The following is a 17,870-nucleotide window of genomic DNA, read 5'->3' as shown; positions in this document are numbered from 1 at the left end:
CACTTAGTTAATTTGGGTTTTTATTAACTAAGCTAGCATCAATATTTTGTGTAGTGAACTAGTGATATTTAATTTAACTAAAGAAAAATTTCTAATTTGAGATGCCACATTTTCAAGTTTCACAAATAAAAAGCCGCATATACCAAAATCTTTTATTCATAAATTACTATGATAAATTTTATTCACAATTTATACATCAACAAGCTACATATTATGTAGCTTTTCATTCCATCTTTATGTCAATTAAAAGAACAGTAATACTGTATTTAAATTGTGTCAACACATCCGAATTTGCTAACATTAAAGTGCAGACAGTAGAACACTTCTGGGACTGATAGTGACCCAACATTGTTGCATTTCAAGTAAACAGAAGACATTCTTAGCTGGAAATAAAAACGAAAGCATGGGAAACGCTACACCTGACACCAATTAAACACGTCATGAATATTCCCCTGCAAAATACCAGCAGCAGGCAACAAAAAGTTCCTCACTTCACCTAACATGGAATTTTTCTCACTTTGACACCATTGAGCAGGTCACACTGCTGCAGCAAGTCATATCTGCCGCTTTGCAAAAAGCACATGACGGCGGTTTTGCACGTCTCCTTGCACGGCTCGGAAACGTGCCCCTTATGTCGGAAGTACCAGAACTTCTGGAAGAGGCGGTCGTCCCCGATGAAGCCCCGCACGAGCCCGTCCAAGTCGGACGGGAAAAGGCTGGAAAGACCGTAGGCCGCTGTGGCGCGGTACAGCAGAGTCCACTTGGGGTTTTCTTGAGGCTCGCCCAATTTGTGGTTAGCTTCGGTCAAGTTGAGGATGTAGGTCTCGTGATCCAGAACCAGCCGGGAGCTCCCTTGGTAGTTCCCGTCTACGTAGTAGACACGGTAACCTGGAAAATGAATTAAAAAAAAATAAATAAATTAAATCAATTAACCTGGAAAAACGGTCAATAAAATTAAAAACTTTAAAATAAATCCATTAGTCTGGAAAATAATCCAAATTAAATTATAAAGCAAATAAATTACATCAATTAACCTGGAAAATGATCAATAAAATTCAAATGTAAAATCAATTAACCTGGAAAAAATTATCAATTTAAAAAAAAAAAATCAAATTTAAATTATAGCCATTAATCTGGAAAATAATAAATTAAATCAAAGCAAATAAATTATATCGATTAACCTGGAAAATAATCAATAAAATTCAAATCAATTGATCTGGAATATTGATCAATAAAATAAATCCAATTAAATCCATTAATCTGGAAAATAATCAGAATGAAATCAAATTAAAATATAAAGCAAAAAAAATTACATCAATTAACCTGGAAAAAAATGATCAATAAAATTAAAATTTAAATCAATTAACCTGGAAAAAATGATCAATAAAATTAAAAAATTGAATTTTAAATTATAGTCATTAATCTGGAATAAAGTGAAATTAAATAAAATAATTTTAATCAAATAACCTGGAAAAATGATCAAATTAAAAGTTAAAATTGAAATCAAATAAATTAAATCAATTAAAAATGATCAATAAAAAAAATCAAATTCAAATTTTAATTAAATCAATTAACCTGGAAAATAATAAAAATTGAAAATTAAAATTTAAATCAAATAAATTAAATCAATTTAACATTCTTTGTGTACATAGAATGGAACCTATGATGTGCTCACCTGGATTTAAATTAATATAGGTGGTCACACTGGGAGAAATGAAAGCAACCCCTAGCGGGCGAGTCAAAGTCTCCTCATCATACAACATCTGGAACTCGTCAAAGTGTGTATGCCCGAAAAACTGGCCTGTAATAGTACTTTCATATCTAGAAGGAAAAACAAAACAGTAAACAGTTTTTATTTCTCTCAAACGAATGTTAACATTTTCACTTTTTAAAACTTAATGTACCTGTTGACAATATGATAGTAGTTCCAGCTCCAGCTGCCCAAGCACAGACCAGGTGGAATGTGACCAATAATATGAACCTGCCCACAGAAAGACAATTACAGTCATAAAGAAACACACGCCACCAACTTTAGCCTCATTAAAAAGCAATTCCACAATGTTTATGATTTCCTCGTTCCTGTTCACCTTCTCCCCCTTGTCTTCGCTGGCCTGGAGAATGTGGACCAACCACTGCAACTGGTTGGCGGGGTCGGTGGAGTTCACCATGAGCCAGAAATTCTCGCGAGCGCAGAAGTTCATGTTGAGGGACACCAGCCTCAGACCCGGCTGGATCTGCATCGTGTAAAATCCTCCGTATCTAAAAATCACATCCGAAAAATTATTTTTTATACAAATATATGGAGAACCAAAAAATGCCAAAATAAAAATAAATAAATGTGAAAATAAAAATGGATATGAAAAAAAATCATTAAAAAATAAATATAAATGGAAATAAAAACAAAATATATTATACATACATAAATACATAAAAAGTAAATATACATAAAGACAAAAAAAGATTCAAAAAATACAAAATAAATGTGGAAATAAATACATAAATACAATTAAATGTCAATCAATAAATAAGAATGCTCTGCTCTCATATTTTTTTCATGCTGCAAAGGCTGTCGGCATGAAATGTTTGTACTGCCCCCTCGTTTCATACTGACAGTATCTGCAGCATGAAATAAATGAGTAGAGCCTTTTTATTTATTGACTGATATTTAAATCTATATATTTATTTTTGGATCTTTTTTTTTTATTTTTGTATTTTTAATCAATTTATTTATTTGAATTTAATTTTAAAATTATATTTTTACATCCATTTTTATTTATTTTTTAACTTGGCTTTTTTGGTCTTCCATACAAATAAACTGACATTTTCTGTCATCAATAAGTTGACCCACCTAACATCAATTTTATCCACTTTAAAAAAAGAAAAAAAAAGAAAGAAAAAAGAAGCTAATATAAAGATGGCGGCACCTTGCGAAAGTATGACTCACATCGCCAAGCGACATGTTCAAATTGCAGCCCACCTCAGAGACTTCAAAGCCTGCTCCGGCAGCCATTTTGACCACTCGTCAGCCATGGTGTCATAGAGCCATGCGGAGGATCTGTTGCCGTGAACAAAAGGCGGCGGGAAGCTGTTCACCGGGGTGCTCTCGTGGTTGCCAATAGCAGGGTAGACCGTCACATTCGGCCCAAGGTGTCTGAATGGAAGATGGCCAGGTTGTTCAAATGGATCCAACTGCAACTCATTCACTGCCATTGACGACTATAGACGTCAAAGATCCATTTTAATTAATGATCAATTTTCTTACTTCTGGATGAGCGTGGTGACAACAGTAAGTGCGGACAGCTGCTGTTTTCTGGTCTGAGACCAGACGTTGTGCGCCGGGATGTCCCCCGTCCAGTAAACCCAGTCCCAGGGTCCGGCCCTGGCCACATTTTCCAGGAGGTTTTCCACCGTCCAAAACGGCAGATCGCACTTGCTGTATGTTCCCCAGTAGCCCGCCTCCCTCCGCCGCCATTTGGGCGTGTCCGAGTCATTACGGCAGCACAGAGGCTCCTTGCAGTCGGCGGCACTGCCAGTGGCGTACTCCTGTCAGTGGAGAATAGACAGTTAATAGTTTGTTTGCAGAAATAATTCAGGTCCATCAACACCCATCAAGTGTAAATTTGAGCTACCATGTAAATCTGCTCATTTCTGAAAATTAAAATTGTGTAAAGTGAGCTGTAAATTTTGATTTCTGTGGGATTTTGACAAACCTGACACAGACATGTTATTAATCAAACAGCCAGAAACTGTTTGAAATAAAATTTAAAAATGTGTAGATAATTAGTTATCTTGTTTACAAGACAAAAACCAGCAGAGGGCGCTATTACTTTGCTACCTAGTACCAACAAGAGAAGAAAACAGGAATTCAGCACGAGGGGAAGGAAGTTTGTTGCAAAACCATTTCAGATGCTTTTTATTTATGGGCCAACTGTGTACATCAATAATGCTCATGGAAAGTGAATATAATGATGTTTCCTTAATGTTAATATATTTAATACGCTGATATGACTCAAGAAGATTCAGTTAGCTGGAGTGGTTTCATTTTGTTTATACCTGAATGAAAAGGGATTTAGCTCAGAGCTGGATTTTCAACTTTCAGTCCCAATTAATAATAATAATAATAATAATAACAACTATTATTAATTATTATTATTATTATTATTATTTTATTTATTTTTGAAAGTCTAAATTAAACATGGCCAAGTGAGCCAGGTAATATGTAGATTAGGTGAAAAAAAAAAAAAAAAAAAAGTGGATATGGAATTATAAATGTAACAATTATATTTATTTGCTGTATATTAATTATTAAACTACATTTTAATAAATCAAGTTTTCATATATTTAAATGATTTAGTAATTTTAGTACGCTACGTTTTATTTATTTGCTTTAAAATGTCATTCATGCTTGGAAATACTTTTCAATTTGTTTTGAATTATGTGAAGCACATTTGTGTATGAAATGTGCTATATAAATAAAAGCTGCCTTGCAAAATAAATACATTGAATTAAAAATTTGAATAAAAAAATATACACTCCTACATTTTAAATCAGTCACTTAGGAAGAACAGCTAATTTAAAGCAATATATATTACAGTACGGTGGATAATAAAAATGCTCAATGGACTGTCCTAATAAAGCAGACTTACGTTGTCCCAGTGGATGTCTGTGAGAAACAGCACCCTGCTCTTCGGCGAGCCGGGTTTAGGCGGCACAGGCGGCGTAACGGGAGGCTTGGGGTCCTTGGGCAAGGTTATGTTCCACGACGCGTAGATGTCGAACTTGCCGCAGGGGGGCCCCACCAGCAGGCCGCACGCCTCGGACGGCCACAGCAGGGACTCCTGCAAGGCCCGGATGAAGTCGTCCCGGAAAAGCTCGGTGATGTCGCGGCACACCTGCTCGTCGGCCAGGTGGAGGCGGATGCAGGCCTCGCCCACGGCGCGCGCCACTCGCTCTTCGTTGATGTCGCTCTGGAAGCCAAAATAAAAACACAATAATAATTGAAGACTTGTTAATCAACAAAATACCCTAAATATGTGTATTACTTTATGAGGCCATTACTACAGCCATAAGAAAAATACAATTTTTGGATACAGCTTTTTGCATTACATCGCATAGACTGTTCACGTATATATTATGGATTGGTGGAGGACGGAGTCCACAATTGAGGTCAACCAAAGCGGTCATATGATTCTTGGTGTCATATCAGCTATACAAGCCACAAAGAAGACTTCGTACCCTTAAATCAATCTAGATTACTAATAGTTTTGTTTTTTTTTGGCTGCCTATTGTGACATAAAAAGATGACACTGATGGTGGAATCAACAATCACATTTATTGAAAAAAAAAAGAAAAAAAAAAGAAAAAAAAAGCCTCCTATTTGGTTTGGACAAGTAAATGATTGAGTTAATTCAAAGAACTGCAGACTGACCACCACTTACAAGTTCAAAATCTAGTAAATGTCAACAGAACTCATGTGTTTGAAATACTCAAGTCCACATTTCCTTGTTTTTGTTCCTCTAAAACCGTGTTTCAAAATCTTTACTGAAACAACAAGATTTCACACTGAAACGGACACATTTGTGAAATCTGAGACAATTTAGTTGAACACAAATGTATTATTCCGTTTTAGAATGGCAACGGGCGGATACACGTTCAAATTATCGGGTATTATGTCAGTTATTATAATAGACAGAACAGACAAATGAAACTTTTGTTTTTGACTGCTAGCATAGATAAAAAGTAACAAAGGCTCATCTTGTGCATTACTTGTCGTACATGAATAATAATGTTCTGACCAATTATTTGTCATTGGATTACTTCCACTGCACATCTGATTTCACACTGGTTGGGAATTACGTCTCTAAAATGAAGCTTAACTTGCACTTCTTGTAGATTCCTTGGTTCACTCTAGTTTAAAGTCTTGCACAAGTATTTTAAAAATCAATTGCGACGTGACTCGTGTTGCCCTCTAAACTGATGAAAGGGGCAAAAGTAAAACGTCATCAGAAAAATAAATACTCAAGTAAAGTAGAGATACTTGAAAAATCCACTCAAGTACTCGTGCAATATCAATTCTTACCAGGAGAGCCACATCGAGTATAGTGAAGAGGACTTGACACGCGCGGCACGAGATGCTGGTCCAGTTGAATCTGAACATCTGCAGGCTGAGACGCTCCATTACGAACTGCGGCTGATCTGAGATCAGCGTCGGGTGACACGACGCGTAGAAAGGCAGCACGATCAACAGCGCGCAGGTCAGCACACCGAAGCGGAGCTGCGGCAAGGGCAGCTGTGTCATTATTGTTCTCCTCGTGGAAGCCTTTAAACGTCCTAGCGTGGAGAAAACACAAACACGGGGAGTGGGTTCGGGGTGAAGTTTAAACATAATAGCGTGAGAATGTTTGACTTTCACGAAGGAATGAAATACAAGGCTGATGAATGCAGACCGAGCAAACTTTTAGCCGCTACCTGAAGCTAATGCAGACGGGAGTTTGTCGTCGTCTTCACCCGGCGACGACTTTGAAGAAGCGTCGTGGGACGAATGTTGTTAATCTCGTCCTCCGACCTCCGTGGCCGCAAGTCAACTGCGACCAGCTGACCGACCGATTCCCCTTTAAAGGAAGTTACACGATCAGCTGATTGGTCATGTGACTCACACGTGACCCGCACTTGTTTACAACAAGGTGCAATGTTTATTTTATTATTATTATTATTATTATTATTATTATTATTATTATTATTATTATTATTATTATTATTATTATTATTTATTATTTTATGTTTTATAGCGATGGTATAAAAGCGTATTGCATTCACTTGAAAAGACAATTGGGGGTTGGGCGTGGGACTTTTTTTTTTTTTTTTTTAATTATATTTTTTTTCCTTGCTTTATTATGTTTTTCCCCGGTATCCTCAATTGTTTTTCAGTTCTTTTTGTTTTTTGTTTTTAATATATATTTTTCTGTTTCTAAATATTTTTTCAGTTTCTTTTTTTTTTTTTCGGAATACATCTTTTCTGTTTTTTTTCTGTGAGTAAAAAAATGTATTAAAAAAATATTCAATAAAATAGAAAATTAAATACTGAAAAAAAAATAGTAAGTAAAACAGAAGTGTTTTTTTCCCAAGTGAATGCAATATGCTTCCATGTGATGGTGTGGCCTATGTAAAAAAACGGAAAAAAAAAATACAATGATTTGCAAATCCTGAATACTCTTCCAATACAATTTATTTAATTTTCAAGCTGATTTTAAACACTCATTTCGAATGCAAAGCCTCAATTTAAGCTGGGACAGGAGCAAGAAAAGACTGGGGAAATCGAGGAATGGGGGTTAAAAAAATAAATAAATAATCATGTTTGGAAAATCCACAGTTGAGAGATTTGGGCATAGTAAATTATGTCCGAAATTGTCATGTGATTTGACTAAGTGTAAAAATATTTTGATTGAAAAAAAAGCCATCCATCCCTAGTTTTGTCAATTTGGCACCACCTGGTGGCATTTTAGGGTCTTACAGAGATAGCACAAATATTGCAAGAACTGCAAAATAGTTATGTCTTTCATTAGTGAAGGAAACAGACCACAGAATGAAGCATGAATAAATGAATTCGTGAATAGCGAACCGCGAATGAGGCTGGAGTTCATTGGAAGCACGTTGTTCCACCTACTCTAATTTTTTCTATTGACTGTTGTTTTGTTTGTTTGTTTGTTTGTTTGTTTTGTTTTGTTTTGTTTCTTTCGCTGTTGTTGTTTTGTTTTGGCTTATTGCACGGTTGTGTCCAACCCGGCCCCCTGGGCAGTGACAGATATCTGTCGGTGGGGACTGGGGGAAGGCTATCTGGGAAATAATCTGCCCACGCGTTAAGCTGCTTTATCCCCGCCGAGCCGAGCCGACTGCTGCGCCTCCGGTTCACCGACAAATCACAACACGAGCGGGAGAAAGAGGGAATGACATCTCATGGTGAGAGTTTGACAAGTTGTTTCCATCTTCAGAGTCGGGTGGAAAAGAGTCTCGACTGGAGCGACAGGAGCAGAGAAAGTCGCTGCTGAGGCAGGCCACAAGTGCACACTGGGAACTGAACCAAGGAGAGAAACTGGCAAAGGTGGTTTGGGCATGGAACATACGACACTTTGGATATTCTTGATAACAACTTACGTCTTGTCAGGTAAACGTTGTTGTCTGTTTTTTTTTTTTAAACTTCAGATAATAGTTATAGCTAGAGTTTGTTTTGATAACAAATTTTGCTGCAAAATGGAAATATTTAGAATTGTATAGTCACTTAACATATAATGAGATTACACACAAACAATATAAGGTGTATGAGATACAAAAATGGTGGCGTTTATAAAGATAACACTCACTCACTCAATCACTCTATCTATCTGTGACCACCTGGTAAAGTTAATTTAAAATTGATTTTACTGATTTTTTTTCCCCTTATTATTATGGTTTTCCTATAGCTACTGAACATTTGTTGTTGTTGTTGTTTATTTCCTTATTTATTTAATTTTTTTGCCAAGTGGTAGAGTGTGCTGTTAAAAATTTCTAGGGTCAGGTTTTAAATTGGCTCCGGCCTTCTTGTGTGAACATGTGTCGTTGAAAATGGGACAGACTTATGGAAGTTCTTTTGGGGAGAAGACAAAAAGCTAAAGAAGATGCAAAACAATAGTAATATTGTGGCTTGTAATGTTTTGTTTTGTTTTTTTTCCCCTGAAACTTTAGAGTTGTATTTTTCCAGAGAATTTTAGTCGAATTTAGATTCACAGATAAAACAAATTTGTTGTTTTGGTATTGAAGGCAAGGAATGAATGGCAACAGTTAATTGTTCCTGAAGTGGAAGAGCATTTAATTGTTCTTCCTGTCACTATACATCACTGAAATTGATAGATGCACAAATATATTAAATAGTTATTTTAAGATCTATGGATTGAAAATGGATAATTTCCCACGGCACATTACTGTATATGGTAAGGTTGACAAACACTTTTAATGAATGGAGCAATGAGAATCTGGTGTCACACTTGTGGTGGCATCCCATAAAAAAGTAGGTTAGCGGGGGTTGGGCTGGTTACGTAACGACAATAGTGGCAGCATACGGATGTGTTGAGCTGCTGCGACATCTGCTCTGATTGCTTTTTTCACTCAAAGCCCTCCCAGCAGTAATTTGCTGGTGCGTTTACATGTGTACATGCCGCTGTGTGTGTGTGTGCCATGTGTTGAAGGACAGGGATTAGAACTGCACACGGAGGGTGAGACTGCCAAATCCCACACTACAAACGTCTTCACCTGCTTGGTGCACACTCATGCTCGTTCCCTCCACTTCCTGTTTTGCAATTCGCCGCTGGAGATTGACAAGCAAATTTCAGCGTAATCCACCAGACTAAAATAATCCAGCCCAGGCCTTCTTGACCTCTCCCTCACCCTTTTACATAGCATTTGCAGACCCATTTTTATGATTGACGATTTAGCCGTCTTCCCACTTGTCCTCCACTGACATTTTGTAACCCATCGTGACTCCTCATCTCCTCTTTCTCTCGCGTCCATGTCCCCAAACAGCAGCAAGAGTCATGCTAATCCGGTGAGCTGGCCTCGCTGAACGCGGGCCAAGTGCACACTCCACGCCGCCGTGCAGATTACATGCAAACATGCACTCTCAAACAATGACAGATTACATTATATGTTGCGATTTGGAAAAACCTGCATTTCAATCAGTTAAAATGGGAGCATGCGAGGGATGAATTCATGTGCCGCTTCTGCGGTGCAATCTGTTGCTTTTAGAGATAAGAACTGGAGTAGAAATCACATGATATCATGGCGGTCAATATCTGTTTATGTGTGTCATTCTGTTACATAGTTGTTATTGTGCGTCAGGTTTCCCCACAGTAAATTCCACACAAACTCAGCGTGTTAATCCGCGATCAATCACAGATTTGATGGCGCGGAGATTAAAGAGTTAATCTGCTCTCATTCGCTTTCTCTTTCATTTTCTTGTCCAAGCACATTCTTCTCCTTTTCAGTACCAGTATTTAGAAAAAAAAAATGTTTATATAAATATGTTTCAAGGAGTTTGGTATTATCAACAACTGACCTTGAAGTAAAGCTGGTCAAGACTGGTTGAAGGCCAATAGATGGTTGTGCAATTTAAGTTTTCCCAAGAGCGAAAAACTCCCCTCACAGTCTTTCTAAAGGAACAATGCATGTCTATCTCAGTGTATTAATCACTCTACAAACATCCTCACACTTTTTAAAGACTGTTTTTATTTATTTATTTGCTAAATTGCAATGAAATTGAGGTTGTACTCAAAGGTTAAATGATCCAAATTGGTTTTTGATGCCAGTTTTTGATGTAATATGTCTAAATTGGACTCATTTAATAGGACTAATTCTCATGCGTGTTCCACGTGTAAAACAACATTGCCATTGTTGTGTTAAGTTCCCATGCTGCTGCTGTTTTTAGGTCATTGTGGCTCATGAGGTCATTTCCCATCATCAGAAACAATGGAAGAATGAATGAATGAATGAATGGATGGACCTGAGAGCAGGAAGGTGAAAAAGAGTGACGGGGTGGGAGAGTGACTTGGGGGGGGGGGGACCAAGGTAGCTCAACTGGGCTCACAAGGGAACTTTCAACTGTGTGAATGTGGTTGGTTAGTAATCGAGATGGGGCCATTTTGTGCCCAATTTTTTTTGTTTTGTTTCAGTATTGCTAATCAAGAGTCACATGCCTCGATAAGTTAATAAACACAATTCAGTTTCCCGTCTATGGAAGTAGCTTACAATGACACCAGGAGAATGTATACACATCTTTACTGTATATCAGATCACATACACGCACAAGACTGAGAGCTGTTTCCATTATTTGGGCAGACTCGTGTTGGTAAATTAGGGAACCAATCTTGGACTGTGTACCTCTTGTCATGGTCACTGACAGACTTACAATAGCCCTTTTCTCAGAAATGAGATGTACAAATAGTGAAACATTTTTGGTTTAGCAAGAGGGAAGAGCTTACAGTAGGTCTGCAATTTCTGCCTGAGAATGGGAACAGCCATTGTTGGGAATATATATATGTGTATATATATATATATATATATATATATATATATATATATATATATATATATATATATATATATATATATATATATATATATATATATATATATTGGTTCATTGTGCCATCCTTGTGCTCTTCTAGGTTGCATTATGAATCAACTTGCAGCGTAGCTGCTTAAAAGTAAGCCCACCACTGACCTGAATATACAACTGGATAGCCGATAGCCCATACTTGGCCGTGCAAGCCGTTGAAGTCCCAGGGCGGCCATCTTGCTTCTCCCACCTTGTGAGCAGACTATCATATACAGCTTGTAGGCAGTTAGTAGTATAAGGCCAGAGGCGGGGTGGTCACTATTATTTAACGAGTAAATAAATAAATAAATAACTAGAGCCCGTTTTTCTTTTATCGCTTAGTTCCTTAGGCCCCAATATTAGATTTGGCAGAGGCATCTTTTGTTGAATTACAGTTATAATTCTTTAATTTAAAAAAATATCCAAGTTTCCTTCTGTAAACATCATTAAGGATATAATTTATGCATGTATTTAAGGCAAGTAAAATATCTTAAGTCCTCTTGTTTATGTTTAATAAATTTAAAACACCATAAATCGTGCTGTTTCTACTAAGTACTGTCTCAAATATTTTCCAATTTTGATACTGTAAATGTACAGGATCTTATGCCGAGAAACGTTTCTTGAGAGGAGCAATATAGCGGCCTCGCGACTTCAAAAGTCTTGGCCTAGCGGCTATCCAGTCATATATTCAGATCAGTGAAGCCCACACACACTTACTAGTGTCCGTCAGGCCATGCAGCACAAGTAAACACGTGAGTGAAGTGGATTTGTTCCAGAGGATCAGTCAGGTAGTGGGGACGGTACTTTACACATCACTCCTATTTATATACTTGACTGTAATCCCCCATCTCTGACCTCAGGTCCCTTCTCATGTTGTCCGATGCTATCACCTTTGACATAAACTGTACTGACCATGTTTAATCCTTTTTACATGCATTTTCTGAAATATTACTGTTGTTTAGGTGGAATCTAAATTAATTGTAGTGTAAAGCTGTGTGATGTAAAAAAAAATACAATTGTTGTGTGATATAAAATCACTCTCCTAGCATTTATCGTTATTGTGATACGTGGTATATTGAATTAGCTCTTAGCATCCAAAATGGTAACTCACTCACCAGGCACGACCAATCAACCCACACTTAGTCAAACTATTAGATTAGTGTAACAGTTGGATTAAGCGTAAATCGCTAGCCAGTGGGTTAGCAGCCCAGGCTATTAGCCTGCTGTTTGGCTCTCAATCTGGTGCTAACAGCAAATTGACATTTAATGTAATTTTGGTAAAAATTCTACATCAATATATATCGTAATTAGGATAGAAATTTATCTCCATATTGTACAGCAAAATTGTGTGTATAAGTTGCCATAAATGTCCATCTTTCTTTCTTGTTTTATAGGAGGGAATGGCCAAACTGTAGAAATGGATGATGGGAAGTCAGGGTACTTGGGTTCCAAGGTGGATCTCCGCTGTCGGTTCATCAACAGCTCGCCGCCTGTCAAAATCTCGCAGGTACTTGTCACCACGCAAAGAGGTTCTGAATCAACACTACAGTTGATCTTAATGTTGTTATCTCAAGATAAAAATAAAAAATAGGGATTGTAGAAAGTTCTGTTCATCTGTGTGAGATGAAGAAATTAAGTGTCATTATGATGTATTTTAGTAAAAATGCTTTTAACAACGCATTTCTCTTCCTCGCCTCCTAACCATCATTCACATCCTCACCCCTAATTTATTGTAACTTTGACTTGAGAGGGGGAAACCTGATCCAAATACAAAATAAGAGCACACACACAGACACTCAATCCTTAATAAGGTTACCCATTCAGCACCTTGCTATCTTGATGTTTAAAACTCATTCACTGCCAGTCATTATAGAAAATTTTTACATTTCCAATACTCACGTGATATTCCATTCAATAATTATATATAAACCGAATCTACCAAATAACAGAATAGACTCCCTACTTTTTGTCCCGTCCCGTTCTTTTATAATTGACAGCAGAAAAATGTAGGTTTGCCAAAATACAGCCATTTCTCCCATGGACTCTGAAACTGTGTTTATTTCCTATAAAATGGGGCAATGATGTCATCTACCGGTGGTTGGGCATCAGTAAAGTTGTTTCCAAGTTTGATATTTACAGTGGAGCATGCTCAGATTCGTCCCCATTTAGCACCGCTCTAAAAAATACAATTGACAAGTATACTTGTCAAAGGCAGTGAATGAGTTAACATAGCATAGGAGACAGATTTATTACGACTATCACCCTGCCTACTTCCGTGCTTATCTTATTTTGAAGGGCAGACGGTAGAAGGTTACGATTCACGATTGTTATAAAAAACATCACATGGTGGTGTTGTTTTAACAAAATTCCCTATTCAGAATCCCTTCACGGCATACCAAAATGTCCTTGGCCCTCTGCATTTATCTGAAGATTATTTCATTCAACAATTAGAAAAGCCCAACGCAGTGTATCACGCCCTCCTTCTGTGCCTTCCTAGGTGACATGGCAGAAACTGGTGAACGGCTCGAAGCAGAACATGGCCATCGCCAACCCATCCCTTGGTGTCTCTGTGGCCCCTCCCTACAAGGACCGCGTCACCTTCAAGAATGCCCTCGTGAGGCGTCGAACGCCGTCGCTTGAAGACACCACCATCACCTTCTCCTCGTTGCGTTTGTCCGACGAGGCCACCTACATCTGTGAATACACCACCTTCCCTGCGGGCAACAGGGAGAACAAGGTCAACCTGACCGTATATGGTGAGTGAGAAGTGCCTGCTGATGTACAAAGTAACATCGCCAACTACTGGCCTTGCATGCATATGACAACAATTTTAGTTTTTTGCTGATAAGCATGAATGGAGATGCAATATACAGTATCTTGTCATTTTATAGTCTTTTTTTTTTTTAAATATTATGTTTAGTTCGCCCAACCACTCAGATGAGTCTGTCCACACCTACATTGGTGGCTCGTGCATCCAACCTGAAGACGCCAGTGGCGTCGTGCACCTCTGCCAATGGAAAACCACCTGGTGTCATCAGGTGTGTGCTGATTCATCACTCTCCAGTTCACCATGCTTTTTTAAAAAAAAGCTGAATTTGATCGTATATTTTATTAATTGATCTGTTTAGATGTTAAAATGGTTTGAAGTGGACTTGTTCAATTATTTTTATTGTCAAGGTGTATACAATTTAAAGTTAGAGTAAAGTAATATACTGTATTTTCAACAAAAAAATAAGCTGAAAAGGTTCAAACTAACACCTATTTGTGTATTTTAAAAACAAAAGATTCAAAAGGAATAAATTGTAGTTTATTTTAATAATGGCTGACATCATACTGATCCACTGTGTGGTGACGTCAGGCGTTACCCCAAAACAAGTTCTCTTGTGTAGTTTTTGTGCCATTGCTCCAGATTGTTGTCTTGCTCCTCCTAAAAACAAACAAACAAACAAACAAAAAACTGTTATTACAGGACAGACCAAATGGAAGGAAAAAATCAACAACTTAAAAATTAGCTAGCTTGTGTGCTAGTATTAGCTAGCTAAAAAAAAAAAAAAATTAGCTAGCTCGTAAACTAGTATTAGTTAGCTCAAAACTTACAAATTAGCTAGCTCATAAGCTAGTATTATTTAGCTAAAAACTTACAAATTAGCCAGCTCGTAATCTATTATTAGTTAGCTAAAAACTTACAAATTATTTAGCTAGAAGCTAGTATTAGCTAGCTTGTGAGTTAATATTAGCGAGCTAAAAATTTTAAATTAGCTATAGCTAGTATTAGCTAGCTTGTGAACGAGGATTAGCTAGCCAACACTGGTATGCGTCTCCTGTGGGCAGGTGGGAGACGAGGGTCCCAGGCGAAGTGAGCACCCGCGAGTACAGAAACTCCGACGGAACCTTCACCATTCAGAGTGACTACATTCTGGTGCCCAGCAGAGAAACGCACAAGGAAACTCTCACTTGTGTCACCTCGTACAACGATGAGGTGTTCACCGACAGCGTCACCCTCGATATTCAGTGTAAGTACCCTCCTTACTAAAATGTGTGTTTTATGGGTTGGAACAGCAACCAGGCTCCTTTGTTGTCACGCTCAAAACGATGTAAAAATTTAATTACCGTTATGTGTGCACTCCAGATGAACCCGATGTTCTGGTGGACGGCTACGATGGAAACTGGTACCTGAACAGGGAGAACGTCCAGCTGAGCTGCCAAGCCGACGCCAACCCGGCCGTCTCCCTCTACCAGTGGAAGCTGTGAGTGAAGAGGATTAAAAAAAAAAACCAAAAAAAAACGTCCCAGTAAATCTTTCACTTACAAAAGTTCTCCATCTTCTTCAGGATAAACGGCTCCATGCCGAGCAGCGCTGAGATAAGAGACAACGTCCTCATCTTTAAAGGGCCGGTCACGTACGACCTGCAGGGTACTTACGTGTGCGATGCCACGAACAGCATCGGGACCCGATCGGGATTCATGGAAGTCAGCGTCATAGGTACGAGACCGCTTTGCGTTACGTCTCAAGATCCAGAGTCGATCTTGACACGTTTGCGTCTTGTCTGGTTTCCTTGCAGACAAGCCTCTGCCGCAGATCGCGACGGGTGATGTCATCAGCGTGGTGGCCTTATTGTTGGCGGCGGGCGTGCTGATGGGAATTACCATCACGGTGCTGGTGCTCAAGATCAGAAGCAGAAAGGATAACACCTCGTATGTTTTGTGACTAAAAGTCAAAGACAATTTAATTAGATTTAGGTTAAAGGTCAAGGGCTATAGAAAATGAATGGATGGCATAATTTTGTTGCTGGACCTCAGTAGTTTTTAAATCCACAAACTAAAATAAAATGTGTATTTTTTTTCTCAAACAAAAATAACTCAAAATTGTTGTCTACACCGTTTCCTGTCTTTCTTTTTGCTCAGAGACGATTCTCCATCAAGGAAACTGTCCCAGCCGATACGCAAAAGACCCGCGGAAGATATTCAGGTACATGCAGTGCACTCATTGGTCACAGCATTAGGTACAATCACTTTAATATATATGCAGCCTTTAGACTTTATTCAAACATTGAAACGTTCATTCAAACCATCTAATGAAATTCCACTAGCTCAATGCTAACATATAATGTGAAACATCATAGACTGGCTAACAGAATGTAGCATATAAGGTGCGGTTATTTGGTGAACGTTGCAAATAAGAGCTCTCTCATCTTTCCACAGCATTCGGGCCGTTTCTACGAGGAGCTTCCCAACACAGCCGACTATGTAAGCTACAGACTAGCCTGTAACAAGGAAGACTACCCGGAGCCCTACTCGCCCCCCATTAACCCCCCTCTGTCCTACCTGCCCCAACACCCCTACCAATCTCCACAAGCCACCACCACCACCACGGGCAGCAGCAGCAGCACCAACTCATCCAAGAACACCTTCTCGCCACCCTCGCACTCCACCGCCATCTTTAAGTACCCCTCAGTACAGGGCCTGGCATCTCCTCCCCCTGGGGTGGGGGCGTACACGTTCCCCAAAGAGCAGTATGTGTAAACCGCCGGGGTGTCGCGGTGACCTCAAACGGAACACCACAAACTTTTCCCAAGAGGAGGATGGAAAACTCTCTTTGGGCGACTTGGCAATTTGTTTTTGGACTGTCTGCATTGCAGCTTTCAGACTTTTTTGAGTCAACTTTTACAACACGTTTTCTTCCTTTTGTGTCACGTGTTTTATTTAATTATCAATTTTTTTGAAAGGGAATGTTATTTCAGCCAAGTTACTTCTCTTATATTTACAGCTGTCCATGACAAATTTGAATTTGTAACGGGATATTTGAATACGGCTAACCTTTTACCAATCCTTTACACTTTTTTTTTTTTGTAAGAAAAAAAAAACATAAAAGCTTTTAAAAAGTTATTTCGTGAATGATGTTGAATAATTTACTGTCTTTATCCTGCACTGTAAACAATGATCATTTCCAACACTGAATCCTAGCATACCTCACCTTTTACTGTTCTATTGATTTATTGTGTTTGTATTTTGACAAGACATTTTTATTGAATGAGATTTTGTTTTTTGACATTTATAGAAAAATGTGTTTTTGCTGTTTTAGTATTCATTGACACTGGTTGTTGGATGAACTCTAAATTTTTTGCGTTTCAATAAAAAATAAGCAAGAGGCTTCTATCAGTTTTGTTGTCAGTAACTTTTTACAAACCTTAATGGATAATGGGCAAGAAAAGTCAAATATTTTCTTTACAATAATATGTGTGCCCCCACTAGTCGAAAAATTCTGAATAATGTGTTTGTGGAATATAAAATAAGCAGCAAAATCCTCCTATTTTTGTCCATCTCAGGGTGTGGCCATTTTGCCACACACTCTCAACTGTAAATGACATCACAGTTGCTCTGAGCTCAGATAATGACCAATCACAGTTCAGATTTCAAACGTCACATGCCCAAACTCAGAAAACAGGTGAGCCGTGACACATGGAGGACCAAAACTGCCAAAATTCGAAATAAAGAAATGGCTGAATAAATAAGTAAAATGACTAAAAGTGAAAATAAAAATGGATATAAAAAATGTTTAATTTGAAAATTATATCCCAAAAAATAAATGGAAATAAAAAGAGCAAATATATATATAAATATAAATATATATATATATATATATATATATATATATATATATATATATATATATATATATATATATATATATATGTATATATATATATATATATATATGTATATATATTAAATTTTTGAATTATATGTT

The 17,870-nt window shown here is 37.8% G+C and overlaps 2 protein-coding genes across 2 annotated transcripts; one reads left to right on the top strand and one right to left on the bottom strand.

The window, feature by feature from the left end:
- Positions 1 to 138: 138 nt before the first annotated feature.
- On the bottom strand, positions 139 to 6,617 carry smpd1 (sphingomyelin phosphodiesterase 1). Its single transcript, XM_077505647.1, has 9 exons — positions 6,469 to 6,617; positions 6,080 to 6,330; positions 4,647 to 4,967; positions 3,263 to 3,543; positions 2,978 to 3,151; positions 2,088 to 2,259; positions 1,905 to 1,981; positions 1,676 to 1,821; positions 139 to 888 (listed from the first exon to the last, which is right to left on the bottom strand). Exons 2-9 carry the CDS (start codon positions 6,296 to 6,298, stop codon positions 497 to 499), a joined length of 1,782 nt encoding a protein of 593 aa, XP_077361773.1. The 5' UTR covers positions 6,299 to 6,330; positions 6,469 to 6,617; the 3' UTR covers positions 139 to 496.
- Positions 6,618 to 7,572: 955 nt separating this feature from the next.
- On the top strand, positions 7,573 to 17,281 carry nectin1a (nectin cell adhesion molecule 1a). The gene is made up of 10 exons (XM_077505679.1): positions 7,573 to 8,161; positions 12,517 to 12,629; positions 13,620 to 13,878; positions 14,043 to 14,160; positions 14,954 to 15,135; positions 15,252 to 15,369; positions 15,454 to 15,605; positions 15,685 to 15,817; positions 16,028 to 16,091; positions 16,325 to 17,281. Exons 1-10 carry the CDS (start codon positions 8,110 to 8,112, stop codon positions 16,643 to 16,645), a joined length of 1,512 nt encoding a protein of 503 aa, XP_077361805.1. The 5' UTR covers positions 7,573 to 8,109; the 3' UTR covers positions 16,646 to 17,281.
- Positions 17,282 to 17,870: the final 589 nt, after the last annotated feature.

The sequence above is a fragment of the Festucalex cinctus genome, chromosome 18, assembly GCF_051991245.1.
Source record: "Festucalex cinctus isolate MCC-2025b chromosome 18, RoL_Fcin_1.0, whole genome shotgun sequence".
NCBI lineage: Eukaryota > Metazoa > Chordata > Actinopteri > Syngnathiformes > Syngnathidae > Festucalex > Festucalex cinctus.
Note: the sequence above shows the minus strand (reverse complement) of the source record. Positions and strands in the feature narration are given on the sequence as shown.

Excerpts from the sequence above, each read along its gene's own strand:
- smpd1 (XM_077505647.1), bottom strand. The coding sequence starts at position 6,298 with ATGACACAGCTGCCCTTGCCGCAGCTCCGCTTCGGTGTGCTGACCTGC. Across the intron at positions 1,822-1,904 it reads TACTATCATATTGTCAACAG|ATATGAAAGTACTATTACAG; the intron begins GTACATTAAGTT and ends TTTTCCTTCTAG. Across the intron at positions 889-1,675 it reads CTATATTAATTTAAATCCAG|GTTACCGTGTCTACTACGTA; the intron begins GTGAGCACATCA and ends TTCATTTTCCAG.
- nectin1a (XM_077505679.1), top strand. The coding sequence starts at position 8,110 with ATGGAACATACGACACTTTGGATATTCTTGATAACAACTTACGTCTTG. Across the intron at positions 8,162-12,516 it reads AACAACTTACGTCTTGTCAG|GAGGGAATGGCCAAACTGTA; the intron begins GTAAACGTTGTT and ends CTTGTTTTATAG. Across the intron at positions 15,606-15,684 it reads CATGGAAGTCAGCGTCATAG|ACAAGCCTCTGCCGCAGATC; the intron begins GTACGAGACCGC and ends GTTTCCTTGCAG.